General features: G+C 40.7%; 1 protein-coding gene across 2 annotated transcripts in view; it reads right to left on the bottom strand.

The window, feature by feature from the left end:
• The window catches only part of IPO9 (importin 9), a 46,227-nt gene that overhangs the window by 4,215 nt on the left and 20,645 nt on the right, over positions 1-21,367 (bottom strand). For both annotated transcript variants that reach the window (XM_068918544.1, XM_068918545.1), the window contains exons 8-23: positions 18,017-18,117; positions 16,717-16,775; positions 16,111-16,262; positions 15,090-15,188; positions 14,792-14,898; positions 13,353-13,492; positions 11,591-11,750; positions 10,798-11,024; positions 10,426-10,574; positions 9,390-9,518; positions 7,655-7,930; positions 5,659-5,825; positions 3,385-3,518; positions 1,595-1,714; positions 977-1,078; positions 97-173 (exon numbers count right to left, since the gene is read on the bottom strand). In XM_068918544.1, coding sequence (XP_068774645.1) covers positions 97-173; positions 977-1,078; positions 1,595-1,714; positions 3,385-3,518; positions 5,659-5,825; positions 7,655-7,930; positions 9,390-9,518; positions 10,426-10,574; positions 10,798-11,024; positions 11,591-11,750; positions 13,353-13,492; positions 14,792-14,898; positions 15,090-15,188; positions 16,111-16,262; positions 16,717-16,775; positions 18,017-18,117 — 2,199 coding nt within the window. The remainder of the gene's footprint in view (positions 1-96; positions 174-976; positions 1,079-1,594; positions 1,715-3,384; positions 3,519-5,658; positions 5,826-7,654; positions 7,931-9,389; positions 9,519-10,425; positions 10,575-10,797; positions 11,025-11,590; positions 11,751-13,352; positions 13,493-14,791; positions 14,899-15,089; positions 15,189-16,110; positions 16,263-16,716; positions 16,776-18,016; positions 18,118-21,367) is intronic.

The following is a 21,367-nucleotide window of genomic DNA, read 5'->3' as shown; positions in this document are numbered from 1 at the left end:
CGGTGTTTCGCAGTTTTGTTCAAGTACAATATAAAAAATAAAATTTATAGAAAATGATAGAAATCAGATAAAAAAAGAATCATTCTAGAGCATCACCTGGAGATCTATTTGGTAAAGAGGGTCCTTTAATGCATCTGGATCGTCCTCTTCATCATCTTCATAGTAATCTTCATCTGTCAGAGATAAATCAGCAGGTTTTAACATTGAACAGATCAAAATATTTCAGGAAGCATCCTATTAGACTATTGCTAAGATCTAAGGCTCCCCAGGAGCGCTGAAACCATTTGCGTAAGAAGTCCTGTATCCAAAATATATTCCCTTATATATTTAAAATATTCCCTTATGTTTACACGGTTAAACCCCTCCCCCCCCGCCCAAAACAAGAAGGGTCACAGTGGGAGTTTCAAGGAATGCACAGGTGAGACTAGCACACAAGAGATACTGCACGAGTTTGTCGTTAGTTACGTGCACTCATGCCACATTTGCATTTCTGTACTGCTGCTAAAGTACTCCTTTATTGTATTACCCTGTGAGGTTCTCTAAGATTATATGCAACCTGGAGAGCTGAGGAAAGGAGGTATTATACTCACTCCCTGTTCTTTCTACAGCAATTATTTCTCAAGATCACCCTACAAACAAGTTCATCCACTGCTCTGGCACTGTCATTTCAAGGTCGCATCTACATCCTTGAGCAATTTTCTCTTTAAAAGAGATATTTGCATGAACCTCAAAAAAAAATGAAGGTCTACATAGTTTTTGAACTCGCCATGTGGAAAAAGCGGTTAATCAATCATAAGTGTAATTCAAGGACATGTCCCTCTTTTCCAGAAAGAGACCCTTATTCAAAATCCCAGTGTAATATTCCCTTCCTTGCCTGCAGTCTCTGTTGAGCTGCTGTCAAGAAAAGGTAACTTTCAGAGTAGAATGCCATCTAGTCTATTCTATTTTTGAGTAGCACTTTAAAGCTGTAACTTACCATACTTGTTTGTGGAAAGAATATCTGATAAGAACTGTCCTGCTAAGCTTTCATCTTCATCCTCATCTTCTTCTTGATCCTCCCACATATCATTCGAATCATCTGTTTAGAAAACAAACATTTCTAGAAGATAAGCAAAATCCAACAAGTCAGCCCGTCAATCACCCCTGTAAGGGACTCTACAGCTTTTAGGCAAGCCTCCCTGCTTGTTTATGTGGGTCCAGAGAAACGCACACAACCGTTAATATTCTTTTGGAATGAGTGGTTCACAATAGCTAGAACTGGCAAAAGGAAGCTGCAAGAAAGTATGGCCAAAGTAGGGAGGAAGGAAGGGGAACCAGATAGTCTGAGCAAAGATAATTTTCCTTTATAGGCATATGACCAGATCCCGTTTTCCAGATAGACTGGTCAAAAATAATATTCAGTTATAAGAACAGATAACACTGACTGATCTTATCCGTTGGATCACCATTTAAGCCTTTATAATTATAGGTATAATATTTACAGCTGTCAGTTCTTTACTGCTCTAAATGCTTCTGAAGAGATTAAATACTTTTGCTAACTGGGCAAGTGGATTTAAGCCATGCAAAGAGGTAAAAACCAACCCTCGTGTCTTACCTTGACTCCAGTCTGCAGTTGTCTGTCTAGATGCATTTGCTTCCATTGCATTAGAGAGTTCATTTATTATTAATTTTAAGATTTTTACTAACAAAGGAATGTTTGTCCAGCGCTCAGGATCTATAATAGAGAGAGGAAAAAACATATATATACACACATACATATATAGATAGTTATATAACTATTTTTTTTCATATTCACACTACCTTTAATAAAAATCTTAAAGCTAAGCCTTTTTTTTTCTCTGTTGTTGTGTTTTGTTTTTAATCTCACTATACACTTACAATGCTCACAGGCCAGCAGAACTTCCAGGCTGGAAGGGAAGAGGGACAGAACAAAAACTCAAAGATTCCTTTTGCCATAGTCTCACAGTTAGATTTCCAAAGATCTTAATTGCAGTATCAAAACTAGCATACTGAATGAAGAGAAGACATGGGTAACATCCTTCACAACTGAGTGATTTTGTGAGCGTACTCAATTAAATCAATTACTGACCTCACTTTATTAAGCATTCTTTTCTGAAATTATTGTTGCATTCCTAGCAGTGCTTTAAAGTAAACGAGCAGCACAGCCCTCCCAAGCATGTCTACTGCTTACCCTTTCTGAGACATTGCAAAAACTGAATTTTCTTCACCAGGGTTCCTGCAAAGGTTAATTAGGGATAGCTAACCAGTATTTTTACCCTTAATTGCCAAGGTAAAGATCTTTTCAAATAAAGAAATTGGGAATACTAGTTTCCAACTCTTTACATGCTCAAATGCTGGTAATTACCAGTCTTCTGTCTGGCTAGACAATGCCCTGTTGGTTTTTGGTTTTTTTTAAGCAAGTAATAACAAGGTAGGAGGTGTTTTGTGACCACTGCTTACCTCTTACATTCCCAGGGTTTTCCCTATTTCCCTAGTTGTCAGTTTAGTCCTCTATTAAGGGTTACTACATAATCCCTTGAGTTTAAAACAGCCGAAGGCTTGAAGAGTACTGACCCCGTAGACAGGCCTCTGCTCTGCATCAGTACAGCCATTACGTTCTGTCCTGCAGCTGGTTGCGTGTGAGCACCAGCATAGCAAGTTGCAGAAGCAAGGTTTCGACTGACCACTGTCGAGGAGAGTGGCTCCCCAGCGTCTTCCTCAGAGGAAATGCCAGGTGCTCGCTCCTGTCTAATATGCGGATCTCTATACAGCAACCTCCTAACAAAGATTTTGGGTTCAGCCAATTAAAAATGTCACGGGAATTTAAGGCTCATGAGAGAGATATTACTAAAATAGTAAGACAAGTCTTAGGCAAGAGACTGGCTAAGGTTTCCTTAAAAGTTTCATCTCTAACCTCATTAGAGGTTACAATCATTGCTGATATGTAAGTTTAAGTCTCACTGAAAATATCAGTTCCTTGTATCTGTGTTCACTAAACACATTTACCTCAGAAAAGTTACTTAGCCTCATGACAGTATCAAGTCCATCTCCGTAGATGGAACAGAATGATTTGAAATAGTAGTGAATACCTCCCTATCCCAAAATCGCCTCATCTACTTAAGTCAGAGACATTTCATAAGTCTTCCAAATCAGTCTTTGGTAGAACTAAGGCAAATAATAGATATGTTAAACACATGACGTATGGATCAGCTCTAGAAAAACAACATGCACTTCTATAGGGAATACCTAAAAACTGTGGGAGATTCGGAAGATCTATTCTAAGGCTTTTCATAGCATCTACTAACAGGAAATATTTGTTAAAAAACAAAACAAAACAAAACAAAAGAAAACCAAACCAAACCACCCAGCAGAATGATTACTTACTTTTGGCTGACTTTGATCGTGTCCGTATTCCCTCATCCATATTAAATATTTCTTCCCCCTTTACCCTAATGTCCTGAAGTCGCTTGTCTTCTGTGTTGATGCCGTACTGAAGGAGTTTACACAATGCTACAGAGCTAGAGAGCAGGGGATAAAAATATCACAGATCAGAATTCTCTCTCCACTGCCTGGCTTGCACAGTAGCCTGTTAATAGGGAACGTGTCTCTCCAGAGCAGACATTCAGATGCCCCTTTTTGTAATGTTTTTGCCAAGAACGATCATTACAGAATTTTCCCATTTCTCCTGTTTTCCTTCAATATCTGAAATTGGACTCCTCTCCTGAAGCGTACAATAGGCCAAAAACTCGGCCAAAGCTTTGGATTAAAACACTGCCAAGCGCTGCATGCATACATCTGCAAGTGTTTCCAGCTCAGAAGGCCACGAGGTTAAGCACACTCCTGAAGCATTAAGTCAGGTGAAGATGGAATTAAGAGGAAAGCAATAACAGGAGCAGAATAATTTGGTTGATCTGCAGTCAAGAACACCTCTTTTACCTTTCTCTAGTCTCAAAGCTCCTTTTCATTTCTGGTCACAGCTCAACTACGCTCAAACCTTCTAGTTCTGTTCCTTCAGTATCTTCGCATATTGCGCCTCCACTGCTCCGATTTCTAGTTTGCACCTGTAGCTCTCAAACCTTCTCCAGTTCCACTGTTTTCACACCATATGGAGGATGACTTTGGCTATAGGATAGGCCACCAATTCATGCCTGGCACTCTTAAAACCTCCTTCCCGGCTCCACACGTCCCAAACTGAAGTTTCTCTGAGCTACATTAACTCTCTCTTTTCATGCTTTCACTTCACATCTTTCTCTCCTGCAGTGCTACTCTGAACCTCCAGTTCTCATATAGCTGTTTTGAGCCTAGATCTTTACTTATCAACTCTTGAGCTGCCCCAAGCTTTTTTTCCTTTTCTTATGCAAGTCAAGGACAAAGAACCACTTCTGCAACCCACCACTCACAAGGGATGGCGACTGATGTGCACAGAAGGTTTACCTGTTGTCAGCAGTTTTTATTTTCCTTTTACTAACTTCTACTTGTCTGTCTCTAACAGGATCCTCTGGGCAGGCACTGCTTTTCTTCAGTACCTAGAAAATGCCTATAATTCACTATGAGCGGTTTATAATTCACTATGACCATTACTGTAAATAACCCAAAATAGAGCATTTAACATACAAACAGCTCTAACCTTGGGCGACACGGAGAAAGAAACGTACCACAGGGAATTTAACCTTGTTTTCCCTATCACCTTCAGCTTTGGCTAATTCCTGTGGCCATAAGCAGCATCAAGGGATCCTGCAGACAACACTGCTCACAGACAACACTGCCCTTAAGGGACAACATTGAAAAAGCGTGAGGAAAAACAGATATTCAGAAAAGAAAAGTGAGATATTTTGCCTTACTCAGAGTAACCCAATAACAGAGTAGTCCGAGGTATACCTGACCCTCTGCATCAGGCCGTCTCGTATTCTGCATGATCATTCATGAACTTCCATTTTAAACACACCTTTTCTTATTATTTATTTTACAAGCTATTTGGCTGCCTCATAACAATAATACACCAATGCATGCTAAGAAGTGAGTTAACAGCTGGTGAGTCCCCTGACAGGGGTCTGTTAGGCTTGACACTTCCATAAAAACTCAAAGACATCAGCTACTGCAAAATTTAAATTAACAGAGCATTTCATGCTTTGGAATATAGTAGTCAGCCTCCTCGGAACACAAATGTGCTTCTACCACAAAAGAGAGAAAATAATTTCTTTATTGACTTTGAAGAGCTCATTAAATCAACAAGGAATCATCAGCCTCTTTTAGGAAGCCCTCAACAATGCTCTAAGCCTCTACAACCTATAAAGGTAATTTCCTTTTCAGAAGCTGCTCTCATCCTGTTCACAGTTTCCATCTCAAAAAGCACTCTTGTGCTTGCAAGAAACAGTCCCTTCCCACTTGGGTCACACTGTCCTAGTGCAGAAACATCAAGCAACGAGAGAAGCACTTAGTGGAAGATCAGAGATTGCTCCAATTACCCCGGCTCTCCTGAGTGGAACTGACAACGCGGTGGGGGGGGAGAAGCAATTCTGTCCAACGCTGACACACACTAATCCAAGTCTTAACCAGCTTCCCTTTCCCTCATACCCAGCGCGCTTAACTGCAATGGGACGATCAGTCAGCTAACATTAATGCACGGTTTCTGTTTCTAAGATATCCTACCCATCCTACCTGACTTTGCCTTCATATTGCCCATAGAACAAGTGCTGCCGGCTCATCCATTCAGCCATTACAAACTCCAAGGCAGGCTTGCCGGTTGGTCCAGGGAGACTACACAGAAACTCTAAAAGTGGTTCCAGCTGTGAGTGAACCAAGTGAGCAAATACCATAATCAAGGACTGCAAGAGAAAAAAAGGAGACATTAGCTGTACATAATTTAATAGCTAAAAATGTTTTATCAACTATGAAACTAAGAGTAGGCCATTTAGGACTGGAAGCTTTGTGTTTAGATAAAGTCCAAGAGAAAGAGAAAAGTATAACCATCTGCCCAGTACCCAGTGTGCTACAAAAACAAGCAAGTTAAACTGTTATAGTCAACAGCAATATTTAACCCCCAGAAAAAGACATGGCAATGTGCTGAATTACGTTTACTCACATCATGCCCCAAACCATCATGCTCCTCTAAAACAAGGATTACAAAGCTATTACAAAAAAGATATATACATATATATATATATATTTGTATCAGAGGTGGCACCAGAATTGATTAGCAATGCCACTATCGAGATGCTGCAAGTGCTGAAGTTTGCTCACCCAGACCAGATGCTGTACAGTCTCATAAGCAAAGAGCTTGAAAGCTACATATACATAGCAGAAATGTGTGTCTCATCATCAAGCTAAGGCATAGAAGTTATTTGTCCAGAGCCTGAACCCATATTGGCTTCCCCTTCCATTCCCAGGGCCATCCCATCACCTTAACCACAAGGCCACCTTTCTCTCCCATGCTCAGCAGCATTTTTCCAGTGCTTGAGAGACACTTCAAATACAAATTTAAGGGACAGATGCAAGTTTAGTACAAGATTCTATTTTAGGAGTCAGCTTCTAAAGACCAAGGGTAAAATTCATATGCAGCATGCCTAAACGTGGGTCTCCAAGTTTGAGTTCATCACTGTAGGCTTCCTTAAGGAAAAGCTGCCCGCTTCCAGAGGCCTCTCTCTCATATTAAGAATAAGGAAGAGATTCACCATCGTGAGCAGCTTGTTTCTCTTCCCTTGCTGCAGGGAAGCTTCAGGTGAATAGTTCAGATTTAGTCTTCTAAATCTTTTAAATCCAAAAATAGGCAAAATGAGAGCCATTCTGAACAGTTATGAATGAAGAGTGTTTCTGAAGGGGGGGGGGGGAAAAAAACCCAAGGTTTTCTGATGAAATCTGTGCTGATATCTGAACAGCCTTCTTGATTCACAGTGTGCTGCCTTGAAAAGTACGTGTATAAAAATCAGAGAAATACCTAAGATAAAAGGGCTAGAGTAGAAAGCACTTCATGGAGGGCAAGAGTGGGGTCTTGCCAAAAAAAGCCTTCCCATAGCTGTTGCATAGAAACTTCTTCTAGAACTGGCATGACTATGCCAGTTGTTTTACATTAAGGGCACAGGCAAGAAAGATAGGATAAAGAATAACGACCACTGGAATAAAATAAGATCATTCCATAAAACTGTGTCATATAACTAGCATAAGGCTGAAGAGATCATGATGCTCTTGTCTGGCCTCTGACCTGATACAGGCCAAACCCACCTCCCATCCACCAAAAGTTCACCTTGTCTCAACTTGTAGGCATTTATCCTTTGCCTACAGCACAGTTGTATGTGAAACACTCAAGAACACATGCCGTCTTTGCCACAACATCCCTACTTAGGGAAATCACGTCCCCTCCAAAGGGCCACTGCTTCCAGGTGCTAATTCATGAGGGACTGCATAGGGTGCATTAAAGCATACGCAACAGAACCTGGCTTACCCAGTAATCCAGACAACTCTGTATGAAGTTGCCTAGCACCCTAGCAGATACCCTCCTGAAGTAGCAGAAAAATGCCTGTCTTATGCCCACTGCACGTAGAAGATCTAATTGCCCTCACCCACAGATAATCAGGCATGTAGTAGTAGTAATAAAAGTTGTGACAGTTTATTTTCCCTGACATTTCTAGCTGTTTTCCTGGGTGCCCAGCCTCCTCACCTGCATTACGCTGAGTGTCTCCGCTTGTTGCATTTTGCTCAAGATAGCTCTCAGGATCTGGTCCAGATTCTCTCCCAGCTCACTTCCGGCTTTGGAAATTAATGTGGAGACTAGCCTGCCTACAAAGGCAGCAGTGAATTCTGAGGTCCTTGGATCTAGCAGCTGGCTCACCACCTGCATCACATACCACAACCCGTTGTGGCCTTGCTCATCATGCCATTGTGCGATTTGCTCCAGCGCCACCGAGACGTATGCACGCAGACACTCGCCACCATTCTAAATGAGAAAAACATTGCCTTAGAATTTCCCTTTCTAGTTCTCCTTTTACTACCCCAAAAAGACCCTTAACCAAGATGAAGGCAACTGGCAAACTAGTGGCACTCTGTAAAACATCCAGGTTCTCTACACGCAGTAAAATGATTGCCTGAACTTAAAAACATTTTCACAAGATTTCAGTTCTATATGAATTCAGACACTCCTTACTGCCCGGGTAACTCTCAGCAGGATCATCTAGGAAATACAAAGACCACCTGAAATAGCTGCCTTTTTGTACCATTCTTCTTATCCAGATACATTCCCACCGATTCTGACAAATAAGAGAGAAAGACAGCAAAGCGCAGCATGAACCAAACAACCCCGTAGCCAAGCTGCAATTTTTGTATCTTCTTAAAACAAAGATATAGCACGGCCATGAGCATGCTGGTCTCCAACTTGTTCTTACTGGTCTTCAAACTATTCTTATAGTTATGTTGTTTAAGGAAAGCCATTTCTATTGCCTGTATTCACATGGCAAAGGGCAGCTGGAACATAAAACTTTCTAGGCAACGATATTGACTTTATCATTTATAACATGGCTACCAACTGTGAGGAAAAAAAAAAAGAAATTAAAAAAAAAATCCTAGTTTTTTAGCCTCAAAAGGTCTCCCCTCTCCACCAAATACTTTAAGATATCACTAGGTAATAGGAGAGACCGCCAACAGTTACAGCTCAGATAGGCACTACTACTGTTTGAAATGCATTCTTGCTCCCTCTCCATCCCATACCCAAATCAGTCAAAAGGAAGTCTAGTAGAGGAGAAGAAAATACGGGCAGGAAGGAGCTGGTCATGGAGCAAGCAAAGAAGCATCTAAACTCCCAGAGAATGGGCTAGGGAGCTTGATTCTGAGGGAACCAAGACAAAAGATCTGGATACCTGCACTCAACACTCCCTGCTGGCTGAGCCATCAGGACAACTTTTTTCCAGACACTCTCCTCCCTTTGTCATGATGTCAGAAACAAGATAGAAAAAAAAAAAAAATCCCCCTTTTCTTCTCCTTCCTCTCTTTTCCCACTTGAATGAATATAGGAGAAAACTGCCAGAAGCAAGATGCAGGACAGGGTCCTTTGCTCCCCCCATGCCTGAGAGTGCTCCTGTATACCACCTCTGCTATTAATAGGTGTCATGAAAAAGTTAATTACAAAGGGAGAAGAGTGATCCAGAAGCCTATAATAAAGAACAAGGCTGCCGGTCTACCTACTCTGATCCTCCAAATTAAGGAATGATCAGTAAGAGTCATTGCAGCTCTGGAACAGCAATGCTTTCATGATAAACTAGAAGCGGTAGAGACCCCTGAGGAGCTGCCAACATAGCTCCTGGCAAGCAAAGCCTGGGCTCTCCTAAAGTAAAGTGTCTGACTTGGTCACCTATCTCGGACTCCAATTACCCTGCAATCCTTACTGCTGCCCACAGTATTACCTGCATGGTAGCATTGTCATCTGTGTTCAAGCTGCACTGAGCCACTGCGGGGAATGCCTGGCAGATCAAGAGCTGAGACAGAGGAGGTTTTGTGTTCCTCACAACTGTGGTCAATATATCAATAGAAGTCTGAAAGGAAAAAGCAAACAAAAGCATTGTTGCAACAGCAGCCTCAGCATACTAAGTCAGCATTTCCCACCACTGGTGCAAGCATCAAGGTGGAAGGATGCGACCCAGTACTGAGATCACATCCTGATTTTACATACTAGAATTTTTTTTTAGCACAGGACCTTGGAGTCATGAACCCACAGAATCACTATATTTCACATGGACACACGATGCAGCGCACTGTATAAGTGCATGGCAGTTCAAGTATTACAAGAAGTACAATTTCTTAATATGGCCCACAGGCCCACAGTGATGTATAGTATCCAGATGAATGCTAATCAGTACAGCCTGAGAACTGATTAGCCCAACAGCCAGTTGCTGATCTGCTCTGATTAGTTTATATTGATTATTTTAATTACCTACTAGTGATTGTTACAGTGTACGCACATTGATAAAGATGCCGTAAATTCCATAAAAGTTTTCTACATAGCCAACGTTTAATCTTTTATAAATGGACTTTTTATAGAAAGCACAAACCTGTATAATTTATCTACAGTAATTCATATATATGTGATGCTTTAAAGTCTCCAGAAAAAATGCAAGTCAGGTACTCTGCTGGAGAACATTCCACCAAAAAGGAGAAACTGTCGCTGGTGAAAGCTGGCTACATCAAAACCAAAATAATTACAGATACCCTGCAGAGACTGGCAGAAGACCACAGGAACAGAGTTTGAAGTTAACTTTTGGGAGTATCTCCCTGCTCCTGCAGGTTGCCTTCTCTCCACAAGCAAACCTCTCACAAGTATTGAGGTCACTGCTCCATAGTGGTTTAAAAGCAACCTTTCTATTCTTTGCATGCCAAACATCCTATATGTTGAAGGACAGGGAATCATCCCCAGCTAAGACCATGTACTGCTATAGCACTTACTGCACAAAGGCCTGCAGGAATCTTGTCAGCAGGGGCCTGCATGATGCTGACGAGAGTTGGTATTAGCCTCATCTGCATTGGACCCTGGCAGGCTTCTATCTGAGCTAGCTCCTTAAAGATATCTTGGGCAAGAGAAGCAACAACTGGATCTGGGGAGAGAAAGCACCATGTACTAAGACATACTAACAAATTTATCTTTTGCTATCACTACTTCAAACAGGCAAAGCAGCAAGTTTCTCTTCTAGCTTTACCATATGAATCAATATTCATTCAGTTATTAAGTTCTCAACACACTTTCAATACAATGATAAACCTGGCAAGGATCCACTAGCAAAAATAACTGTATGTTGAAAATGCAATTTGAATGCATACCATTACTGTACTTCAGAAAGATTGCAATTGTGAAGGGGCAGATTTTGTTCTCCACACTTGCAGTAAAAGCTGGGTCAACTGTACAGACAATGCAGAGCGTCTCCATCACAAGGTTTAGGACCTCTGAACTGAACTGAGTTGCCAAGTGGATGAGCCCATCAAGAATGCTAGGAAGGAAAGGCTGCAACACATGGGTGCTCTCAGAGATCTTCAACTGGTCACAGTAGCTAGACAAGAAATTCATGATACAAAAAATGCATACAACATATATTAAAGGGATTCATACATTTACCACCAGAGGATATATAAAGGGTTATTTCACCTCACCCATTTTTTTTCCTACATGCCCTGCTTTAGGGTTTTTCCTCCCTTCAATCTACTACTTCCTCGATCTTTCAACAGCTCAGCCATTCTTCCTCCTCATTCCATTCCTAGATGGTCCTCAGATGCAGAGCCGAATCACGTGTTACCAGCTTCCACCCCACCTTACTAAAAATTCTTTCTTGAGATCTACCACCAATGGAGAAAACTTGAAAAGCCTTAAGAAAAAGTGTGATCCAAGTGGGAGAATCACTGCTTACAAAGTGTTTAATCACCAAGCTCTACAGGTGACACAGGGAAGGACAAAACCATTTCAAAATTATCTAAGTTTCTACCCTTATTTTTCATTATCCTTTCAATGTAAACAGAAGACAAGGTGAATTTTGGGCAGAACGGCTATTAAAATACTAGTTTTAAGTGCCTTTTATATTTCCTGTCCTTGGGGCTTTTGGATAGTCTAGCATCTACTTACCCCCATATAGCTCTGACTGCAGAGATTCGGACAGAAGGAGGCTGGGTCTCGTGTAGGCCACTGACAGTAGCTTGCAGGAACTGCTGGATTAGTTCTGGAGACATAGCTACGGTAAAACGACTGGCAGCCCAAAGAGCACGACCCAGGAGAAAAGGCGACACTGAAACAAAAAAACCCAGTGGTTTCAGAATAAGTCTTATGATTTTGAAACTCAGCTGCTTCCATTTGTTATCCAAAGTTTTGTCATCCCATTAGGAAAATAATAAGATAAAACACAGAACAAAAGACTAGTATGAGGGAACACAAAGTACTTCTGTTCATAGGCAATATCCAGATTTTTTTTTTTCTTAATTATTCCAAAAAAAATAACTTCTCATTTGTTTAAAATCTTCATGCCTCAACTAGTTACACTTGAATTTGTTCATCAGTGCAGCAGTATATGCTTTGCTGATCACTGGAACAAAAGTAAAAGGAGAACAAACACTTTTTCAGTAACCCCTGTTCATCGAGCTCAAAATTTTGTTTTGCTCACTCCAACAGCAGAAAATAGTAAATGCTCATTCTCTACTCACCTATTCTACTCTTGTCATGATAAGAGATATCTTTATCATACCTACCTCTCTGCCTTTTCAGGCTGAGCTGTCCTTATCTATTTAGGCTACCCTCAAATAGACGATGCTTTCTATCTCTCAGCATCTTTACTGCCATTATTTATACCACTGCAAATACTCTTTTATTTGTTTTAAGATGAAAACTTTGAAAACTGCATGCAAGATGCATAGCAATAAAAAATTTGTTTTCTAAACAAGTATTAGAAAGAACTAACATTTCATTTGTTTGATTGCCACTAGTGAACACTGAATGGATGTTGTCTGAGAACTATCTATACTGACTCCAGGAGCTCTTTCTAAAGCCCAATAGCTCAGCTTCACAGAAGAAACAACTTCAGCTGTTCAAGTTTCATGTATGCTACTTCAAATGCTATTTCTTCATTCCAAATTAACTCTAAAAAAGGGAGGGAAAAAACCCTCCAAAACAAAAAAAAAAAAACACCACTTGGTAATCAGCCAAACAAATTCTTGCTTTGATGAAAACATCCACAGTTTGCCTTTTCTACACTGCCACAACTTAATGTGCAATCACCAATACTGCTCATACTGGCTCAAACTTCCTAAAGTTTTATTTGCAAGTACTTTTGAAGCCCAATTTTCAACGATTCCTTCGGCTTTTCTACATGCTGATGTCTGACAATATAGAAAGCAGGACCCTGAGGAGTTCACAATAGGATCCTGCTTTGCTAGGAAAATCATTTGAGCTCATCTGCTGTAACTGGTCTCAGCCCTCAGGTGAAAGAAAACGAGATGGTATGGCACTGTAGGAATTCTGAAGCCCATGAAATACTGTTGGTGTCTTCCCCAGGAACTGAAACAAGGGCAACGGAGCAGTTATTTTCCACCAAGCTCCCCACATAATCTCCCTTCCATCTTCATAATCTGGAGCCTACAGGCTCCAGCATCCAGACCACAGTGAGTATCAATTGAAATCATAGCATTTCACATTTAAACAACTTGTATTAGACCTGATAGCACATGTGAACTGGGAAGATAAATTTTTTTATCCTTTTATATGTACAATGTGCACAATTACATTTCACAACGCCGTACGCATGCAGCAACCTGATACATCAGGCATTTTCATTTGTAAGAGATTTCCAAGAACCTGGTGCTTAGCAGTTACTGAGTAATGGCAAGGACCAATGTACCTGAAAGGTTTAGGTCTGCAAGAACAACATTTGTCAGGAAGCCATGCATATCAAAATGTATTCTCCCATTCTTCACACTGTCTGTAATAATAGATTTCACAGAGCCCAGGGCCAGCATACAAGCTTCATGTATTTTCCACCTGCAAAAGAATTCAGAAGTTAAGTTAAGATGTTAACTTAAAACTTTAAGTTTTCTCCCTACCATCACCTCCAAAAAGTGAAACAACTAAGATTTTTCTGGTCTGAGCTACCACAACTATTTTCTTACTCCCCAAACAGAGCATCTGAGCAGACCTTGAAAGAAATGAACACTCACAAAACTCCAAGATGGAGCCTTGGAGACTCACCATGGATAGGCAGCATTCTTGATCGCTTTCTAAAATAATGGCTCAGCAAACATCACTTCTTGAAATGCTTCTTGTTCTCAAAAACAAAAAAACACCCCACCACCCCCCACCGACACACAGGAAAAAGAAAAAAGAAATAACATGAGAATCTACTATGAAGGCTTAGGTCTCCAGCTGTGCCTTGCTTGACCGTTCTATACTCAGAAGTACTGAGATATCAAGTACACTGATGATTTAAAAAAAAAAAATCTCTATTTTAGCATTACATTTTGGTAATTATGAAGAAATAGGGTTTGGGGCAAATAAAAATTCTCCTTGGTTTTATTTGTAAAGCAAAAGATGACCAGAAGTCTTTCTTGATCCAAAGTGAACCTAATTTAAATTTATCAAGTTCAAAGCAGATAGGGACTTAATGGTGGTTTTTCTGGCAGGGGAGAGGGACACGCACACAAGGCTTGATTTCTCAGACTTTCAGATACTGCTCAATATATATAGAGTAGCTAATCTGACAGTAATACTCAAAATAAACACAGACACTGAACTAATTCACTCTGAAATAGAGAGAGAATAGTTATGGAACAGCAACTAGGTGTTCTTTCAATTGAGTATTCTCTCCTATCCTCCAGTAACACTAGAGATTGCAACTGAAGTTTTAAAACTGAACACACATATCTGCATACAGCACCTAAATCTCTTCCTTACATCAAGTAGAAAAAAAATACGCCTGAAATGTTGAGCTTAATTAACTGAACAGAAGGCCAATTTCTCTTCAGATCATGTATGGCTTTAACTATAGCTTCCCATGATATTTTCTCAGGGACTGTCAGAGGTCTGGAGGGAGGGAGGGAGGCAGCCTGGGGATAGCCAGTTTGCGCTAGGAATTACTGAAAGTATTTCACATGAAGGTTTCTGCATCTGGCTTGAGAATTGCTGTACTTCCTCCTTCTTCTTCTAATCAAGAGTCCTGACATTTCATCCTCATCCATCAGCAGCAACATCATGAAAAAAACGTGATTAACTTGTGCCACATCGAATGCTGTAAAAGAGCCTGCCATTCACACCAGGGTCTTGCCTGCTGCCACATCTCCTTACCAGTGCTCAGCACCACTGTTTTTAGCCTGCTCAGCTTCTTGTAAATGTCTTGTAGCTGCCGCAGCCAAAGCAGTTGCACTCTCATTTTGGAAGTCAGCAGCCACAGCCTGCGTGGAAGGAAGTGATAATGCTTATTTGTAAAGACTTTTGAAAGCTGCACTTTTCTCCAACTGCCCCACCTGAAGCTAAATTTGTAAAGACTATGAGTACAGGTCACAACTATTCTTCTTTTTCACTTGAATTAAGTCCGTTCTTGTTGTTATTTTGGTTGCTTGTAAATGTGGAACACTTTTCATACCAGCAACAGATCCTGTGCAGCAATCCTCACTGTATAGGAAAAAGTATCATCATCTTCATCCTCCACAAACTGTTGTGGATTTGCAGTCCAAACTTTTATCTGAAACAGAAAGAGAGAAAAGGACAGTAATCTCAGTGTTGCAACACTGCTTTCAGAATTTTCTCTGCCATACAATGTCCTCAAAGCCTCCTTCAATTGATTTTTTTAATGTTTATTTTTTATTCTAGTTCACATTCTACAAAATAAAGCGCCCGAAAAAAGAGACTGAGTAGAGCATGCAGACTGGACAGTGTTTTCCCTTGCACTCTTCAGGGGAACAAAAGAACAGAGTTAGACTGAGGACTTCCTCCCCTTTACACTGACATCGGGCTCAGACATCAGATGGAAACATTACACCTGAAGCCATCAAGGACTACACGAGTTAGTGCTTCTCTTCTCTCCTATAAATCTCAATCTTGTATTTAAGTAATTAGAGAAACCTTTGGAAAAAAAAAAAAAAAAAAGAGGCGCTCTCTGTTCCAAGTTCATCTTGCTCTTCTGCTTCCCCATTTGAAATCAGAATTTGACAAGACTAGGGACTGACCTGGAATCATTGCTACACAGAAGACTTTACTTATAGATGAGGAATGGGAGAAGCAGATGAATCTTTAACAGAGTGCCTCTTTTCATGCATGCCTACCTAAACAAGAGAAACTGAAGATGACTGTCAGGTTTGGGAGACCAAGAGGCGTGCAGAAATTCAGTGAGATGTTTTGCACTGCTAGCACAATCCCCTCACTATCAAACAAACCCAGTTACCCCTTTCAGCATGATCTCCATTTTCACAGCATATTCCTTCATCTGCTGTCCACGTTACTACAGAGAAAAATGTTGATGCTATTGCCCTAATTCCTGGCACAGAAGAGTGACAGAATAGCCTATTAGATTACAGCAGCTTCCATCCACTGAAATACTTCCTACGACATTAGCTGTTTTAAATCTCTCATCTCATTTGCCTCCCACACAAGGCAAATGTGCTCACCTGTTCCTCTGTGATCTGCATGTAAAGAAGGATGTAATAGATCAGCTCTGGCAAGGCTTTCTTCACTGTGCTCTTAAATTTGTTGTTTTCCAACAAGGCATGAACAAATTCAAATATGCTGAACACTAGATTTTCAAAGCCCAGTACTTCACCTGAACAAAAAAATAAGTGAAAACAAAGAACATGACTGACTATGCCAGGATGCAGAAAGATATAAATGGGTGTCAAATACAAACTGCTAGCATGTCAGACAGGATAATTTTTGCTCTCACTTCCGGACTAGTAAGGGGAGCAGCTCCAGGAGGATGCCTGGCCTCAACCCTTTCTGCTCTCTTCCCCCACCCCTCATTAAAACTGATCAAGCCCAACCTAAAACCTGTTTAACTTTCTTTTGTCCCATTACTCTCATCTGAAGATTGTTGCAGAACTCCTTGAATTGTAAGAAACTCTAAAGTTACGTACCTTCATTGAGCGCAGTCACATCAAACTTGCAAAAAAAAAAAAGTGAGGAATACTGTTCTAACACCATAAATATATCATTAAGTATGAATTCCTGAAGCGTTTCAGTGACTGTTTTGTCAGGAGTGCAGCTCGACAAGTTCTTACCATCAGAATCCACAGGGTCCTCCACCTCTTCTGTATAATTTACTTCTGTTCTCACATAAGTAGACAAGGTTAAGTAAATACGCGCGTTTCTAGAGAGCTGCATCTATTCAGGAATTAATCTGTTCATATCTTCAAATTCCTGTAACTTTCTTAAGAAAACTTTCACTTTACAGTATAGTCACTGTGTTTCAAATGGAAGACGCTACAGAAGTTTCTGATTCAGGCCATTGCCAAGCTTCAGGGAACACCTCCAAATATACTTCAGGACATCCTTTAGAGAACCTCTGATTCATTTAAACCAAACCCTTCAAAAAGGGCAACCCAAAGCTTCCAATCTATTAAAATCTTGTGAGAACAGAACCACTCAAACTCAATCCTTCCATGAGAAAATGAGCCAATTGAACAGTTTGCTGCTGTCTAAGGGTAAGGATCCATTCCCATCCTTGACCTCTGAGACTAATGCTACTTTTACAGTTTCCATACCCATTTTTAAGCTACAAGAGCATACGATCGATATATAGCATAATTCCAAAACATAAGACTGTGTAGAGAAAAGGGCTAGACCTACGATCTCAAGGAAAACAGCCACTCTAATTAAATTGCACAAAAAAGCTTAGTCAACCTTCACGCTATTATTGCAACACAGTGGCCATTTCTGGTGTTTATTCCAAAAATTCAGAAAAAGCTACAAGAAAGCTCGGTATTCTAAGATTACTGTCTCACAGTAAAAAGCTAACAAAAGCAACCTTTTGGATTAATTATATATGTAAAGATTTGACTTGTCAGCTTGCACGTACTGGGAAAACTACCAACAGAGCATCTCTTTAACAAAGCAGATCGCGTTGCAACGCAATGACTAAGTTACAAAACTCAAAAATCAAATGCAACTTCAGCAGCAAGTATAACCAGTCATTAGTACTGCTGTAGCAAGGAATACTGTAGATTTGCCTTTACCTGAATTCTTTTAATCATGACTAGACATCTTTTTGAAGAGGACGTTTTTCATCAAAAAGTAACTAGAAACAATACAGACTGGTTACTACTCTGCAACCAGTATATTAGAGGCACTCACGTTACTGATCATAGCTGACTTTTAAGCAAAAAGAAACATTACTGAACCTACTGAAGTAAAAGAAATACCCACTAAATGCATACAATAGATTCTGATATTCCGTCTGTCACAGAGTCCCTGTCTCCATGTATAGTGCTCTTCAGCCACGTTTAGATCCTAACTGTATATGAGAAAGAGCAGAGTTTGCACTCTCCTGTTCTAGTGTAAACCATTCACTGCAAAGGATATAAGGCTGCACTTTCTGTAAGGGTATTCCAAACAATGGGCAGGATCTGCTGCATTGATGAAACCATGTGCTTCGGATAGTTTTTCACTAGTGCTGTCACAGCCTGGAAAAAAAAAAAGAAAAGAAAAGGATGATCAATCAGAGGCAAAACCAGGGAACACCACCACAAAACGTTCTAATCACAGGCTGCAGTTTCATGAGCAGCTGGGATACTCCAGTGTCTTGCTGCTGCCACAAAGGGAAAGGCCTCCTTCTCCTCCTCTCACTGCTAACCATGCAGTCCCCAACCCTCCCGCCTCACACAAACAGACCTCTCTCCACAAACTACTTCAACATACTAATAAAAGGAAGAAAAAATCCAACAGTTCACCACTGAGCAGCAATGCTGCTGTATATCACTGCTGGGTACATTAATGGATATAAGAAAAAAAAAAACTCATCCACCTTCTGGAAAAAACACCATTCTAATATTTATATCATTGTCACAGGCTGTCAAGAGCAGGGAGACAGAGATAATTCAGAGACACACCGTTTGAGAAAGAATGGGGGATGTGTTAGATGCGTTACAGAAAAGCACTGCTGACAGAACCAGCCTTTGAAGAAAAAAATTTCAGTTTCTAAAGGTGCCAGCAGAGGATCAGAATCTGATCTGCAGGACCGATGCAAATTCAATATGCTGACGATGGCCACAGTAGCATCTCAAGAGGCTTGTTTCATATGTCACTGCTTATGAACCCTGCACAAGTTATTCCTAAGCTGTATACCAAGTCAGTCTTGCAAATACCAAGTCAATCTCGCAAACCAGGAGGAAGCATAGCTGGGGTAGTAACAGAGCTTCTTAATTCAATAGCTTTGCAGTTCGAACAAGAGAAGACTCCATTTGCAAGTTCACCACCTTCCTGCGGTGCAAGTCATTTAAAAAAGTACTCTCTCCCGTCAAACGTTGCATTTCAACTCTGGCCTCTCGTTCTGCCAATTCCCAGTGCTTGTTTAAGCTAAAAGAACTGCTTTACTGATATCCTCCTCTGCCAACCCACACAGACCATTCCACCACCGCTTAAACACTCCAGAAAATTCATACCCATCTTTCTTAAGAGCAAAGTCACGCTGCTTCCCAAGTAGGATGTTTAATGGCTAAGCTGGACAGTAACTGACTGCATCGGTACCTCTAGCCTGAGTCACTGTATGGACTCACTAAAGCCACCACTGGGGGAGCAGTAAGACAGCTTCTTAACCCCCTCCAGCTATTCTACAAGCCAACATCCGACTACACCTTGACTAATTGCTCAGCACGTCTCAAAACACCCCCTGCTGTAGCTCTCTGTTAAAGCCTTCTGTTGCTCCACTTCCTACTTGGGTCTTTAGACAGCATCCAGAACACTGTAGAGAAGGAACTCCCAAACGTGTGGATAAAAAGCTTAAAATAGGCACTAGCGAGCAGCTGGAGAGTACGCTCAAGCCAAACACCGAGTAAGAGTGCAACAAACACAGGTAACGTCCTTTGCCCATAAGCTTAAGAAAAACTTACCCTCAAGACGCTGGCTACCATCTACCCTTCCACACAAGAACATGAGAGTAAGATTAATTGTTTTCCATAACCAGTTATCCAACAGAAGGAGAATTATAAGCATACCTTTTCCTACCCACCCCATGTACAGGTATCAAAAGAGCAGATTTTATACATAAGCAAAGCAGCAAGGCTGTAAAACACTTTACACTTGGTTAATTGCCACTTTTTGATGCAATTATGATATGCTTAGTATGCAGTATCTGTATTCCCATGTTATGAAACGTACCTTAACTCTATTAGCAGCCATATTTAATCACAGTATGTCCTCTCAAAGCAATCAGCAGTGGCTTGTTTAACAACAAAATTTGAATTAGGATTCAAGAATCCAATTAGTTGCAACTCACTCAGTCTCAGAGAGATAATTCAATTCATGCTAAACTACCGAACAACAAAACAATGAATTAAACTAGTGGTATTCTGCTTCCAGCCTTTACGGGACAATATATTTTTATGTTAACATTCAAGAATCTGATCTGTAATGTATTTGACATATATTTGTAATTTGACATATATACTATACCAACCACTAATACATAGGGAAAAGGATGAAACCTAATGTATCAGGAATTGACTTTTTTTAAAAAGTCACAGTTAAATTTTCTATAATCTCCAAAAAGAATTGAATTAGTTTTGAAATATTACAAGTCAGTGAGAACGAGAAACAGATTAGACAACATTCTTCTAAAGGAGATGAAAAGTTATGAAGGCTTGAGGGCCCGGCTTCAAAAGTCTGTGGGAAACCTCTTCATGGGACAACACCAAAGTCATGATCAAGGCTCCAGACACACGCTGCCTTCGCAAGCACCTGTATTTAAGGAGAAGGCTTAAGGAAGAGTTATCACTGCTTCAGGCATGCCAAAAAAGGCTGCTTCTATGAATGCTTGAAACACACTGAAGAGCAAAACAAGCCAGGTCAGATCTTTGCTGACCTAGCTCACTGTGGCTATGGTACAGGTCAGAAGTAATACATAAAACAATCTAAAGGCTAGCGTCATCCAAAACAGAGATCTTGCTTCTCCTTCTTCCTCCAGTCATACACTCCCTGGCACCAGTACTGGCACCTGTCTAACTACCCGAGACAGCCCCTCTGGCAGCAACAAGCACTTCACATCCCCTCTGCTTGTACTATAAAACCCTGCCTGAAATAAGGTTAGGAAACATTCAAATGAGCATAGCTCTGCAAGCAAGTTGGAGGGTACAATAATATCTGGGACGGTATGGAGGGAAGAGGAGGATACCAAAGGTGTCCCAGAACGAACACAGAGCTGAGGACAGCATACCTCCACTTGCATAACTGTTGGCTCTCTTCAAATCCACACACAATATACGGCTACAAATTTACATTCAGTTCTGTGACTGATCCGATGAAAAGATACCCAGTAATGATACATCCAGTCACTGCAGGAGAGACCATTTTGGCTCAGACATTGTAGATCAGTCAAGGTGGGCTGACCTCTGAAGGGCCATCAGCCGTCCAAGCCTCTTATCTCTTACGAGGTCTAAAAGCACTGACTTTGCTTCTGCTAACTTCTTCTAGACTTATGACTATACTTGGAAAGATGCAGAAACAAATCAATAATCAACGGTTCATCATGATGTGATCCAACCTAACTACTTCAACAGGATAACTGCCCTAAGGGATCAGGCAGATGCATACGCTTCAGCATTACTCAGCAAGGCTTTCGAGACGGCCCTGCGTAACGTTCTTACGTGGAAAGTAAGACAATTCATTTTACATCCAGGGCTGCTTCTGATTTCCACTGAGAAATTTATTCACCTTGGA

This window comes from Struthio camelus, chromosome 24 (assembly GCF_040807025.1).
Source record: "Struthio camelus isolate bStrCam1 chromosome 24, bStrCam1.hap1, whole genome shotgun sequence".
NCBI lineage: Eukaryota > Metazoa > Chordata > Aves > Struthioniformes > Struthionidae > Struthio > Struthio camelus.
This window is presented reverse-complemented; position numbering and strand designations above follow the sequence as displayed.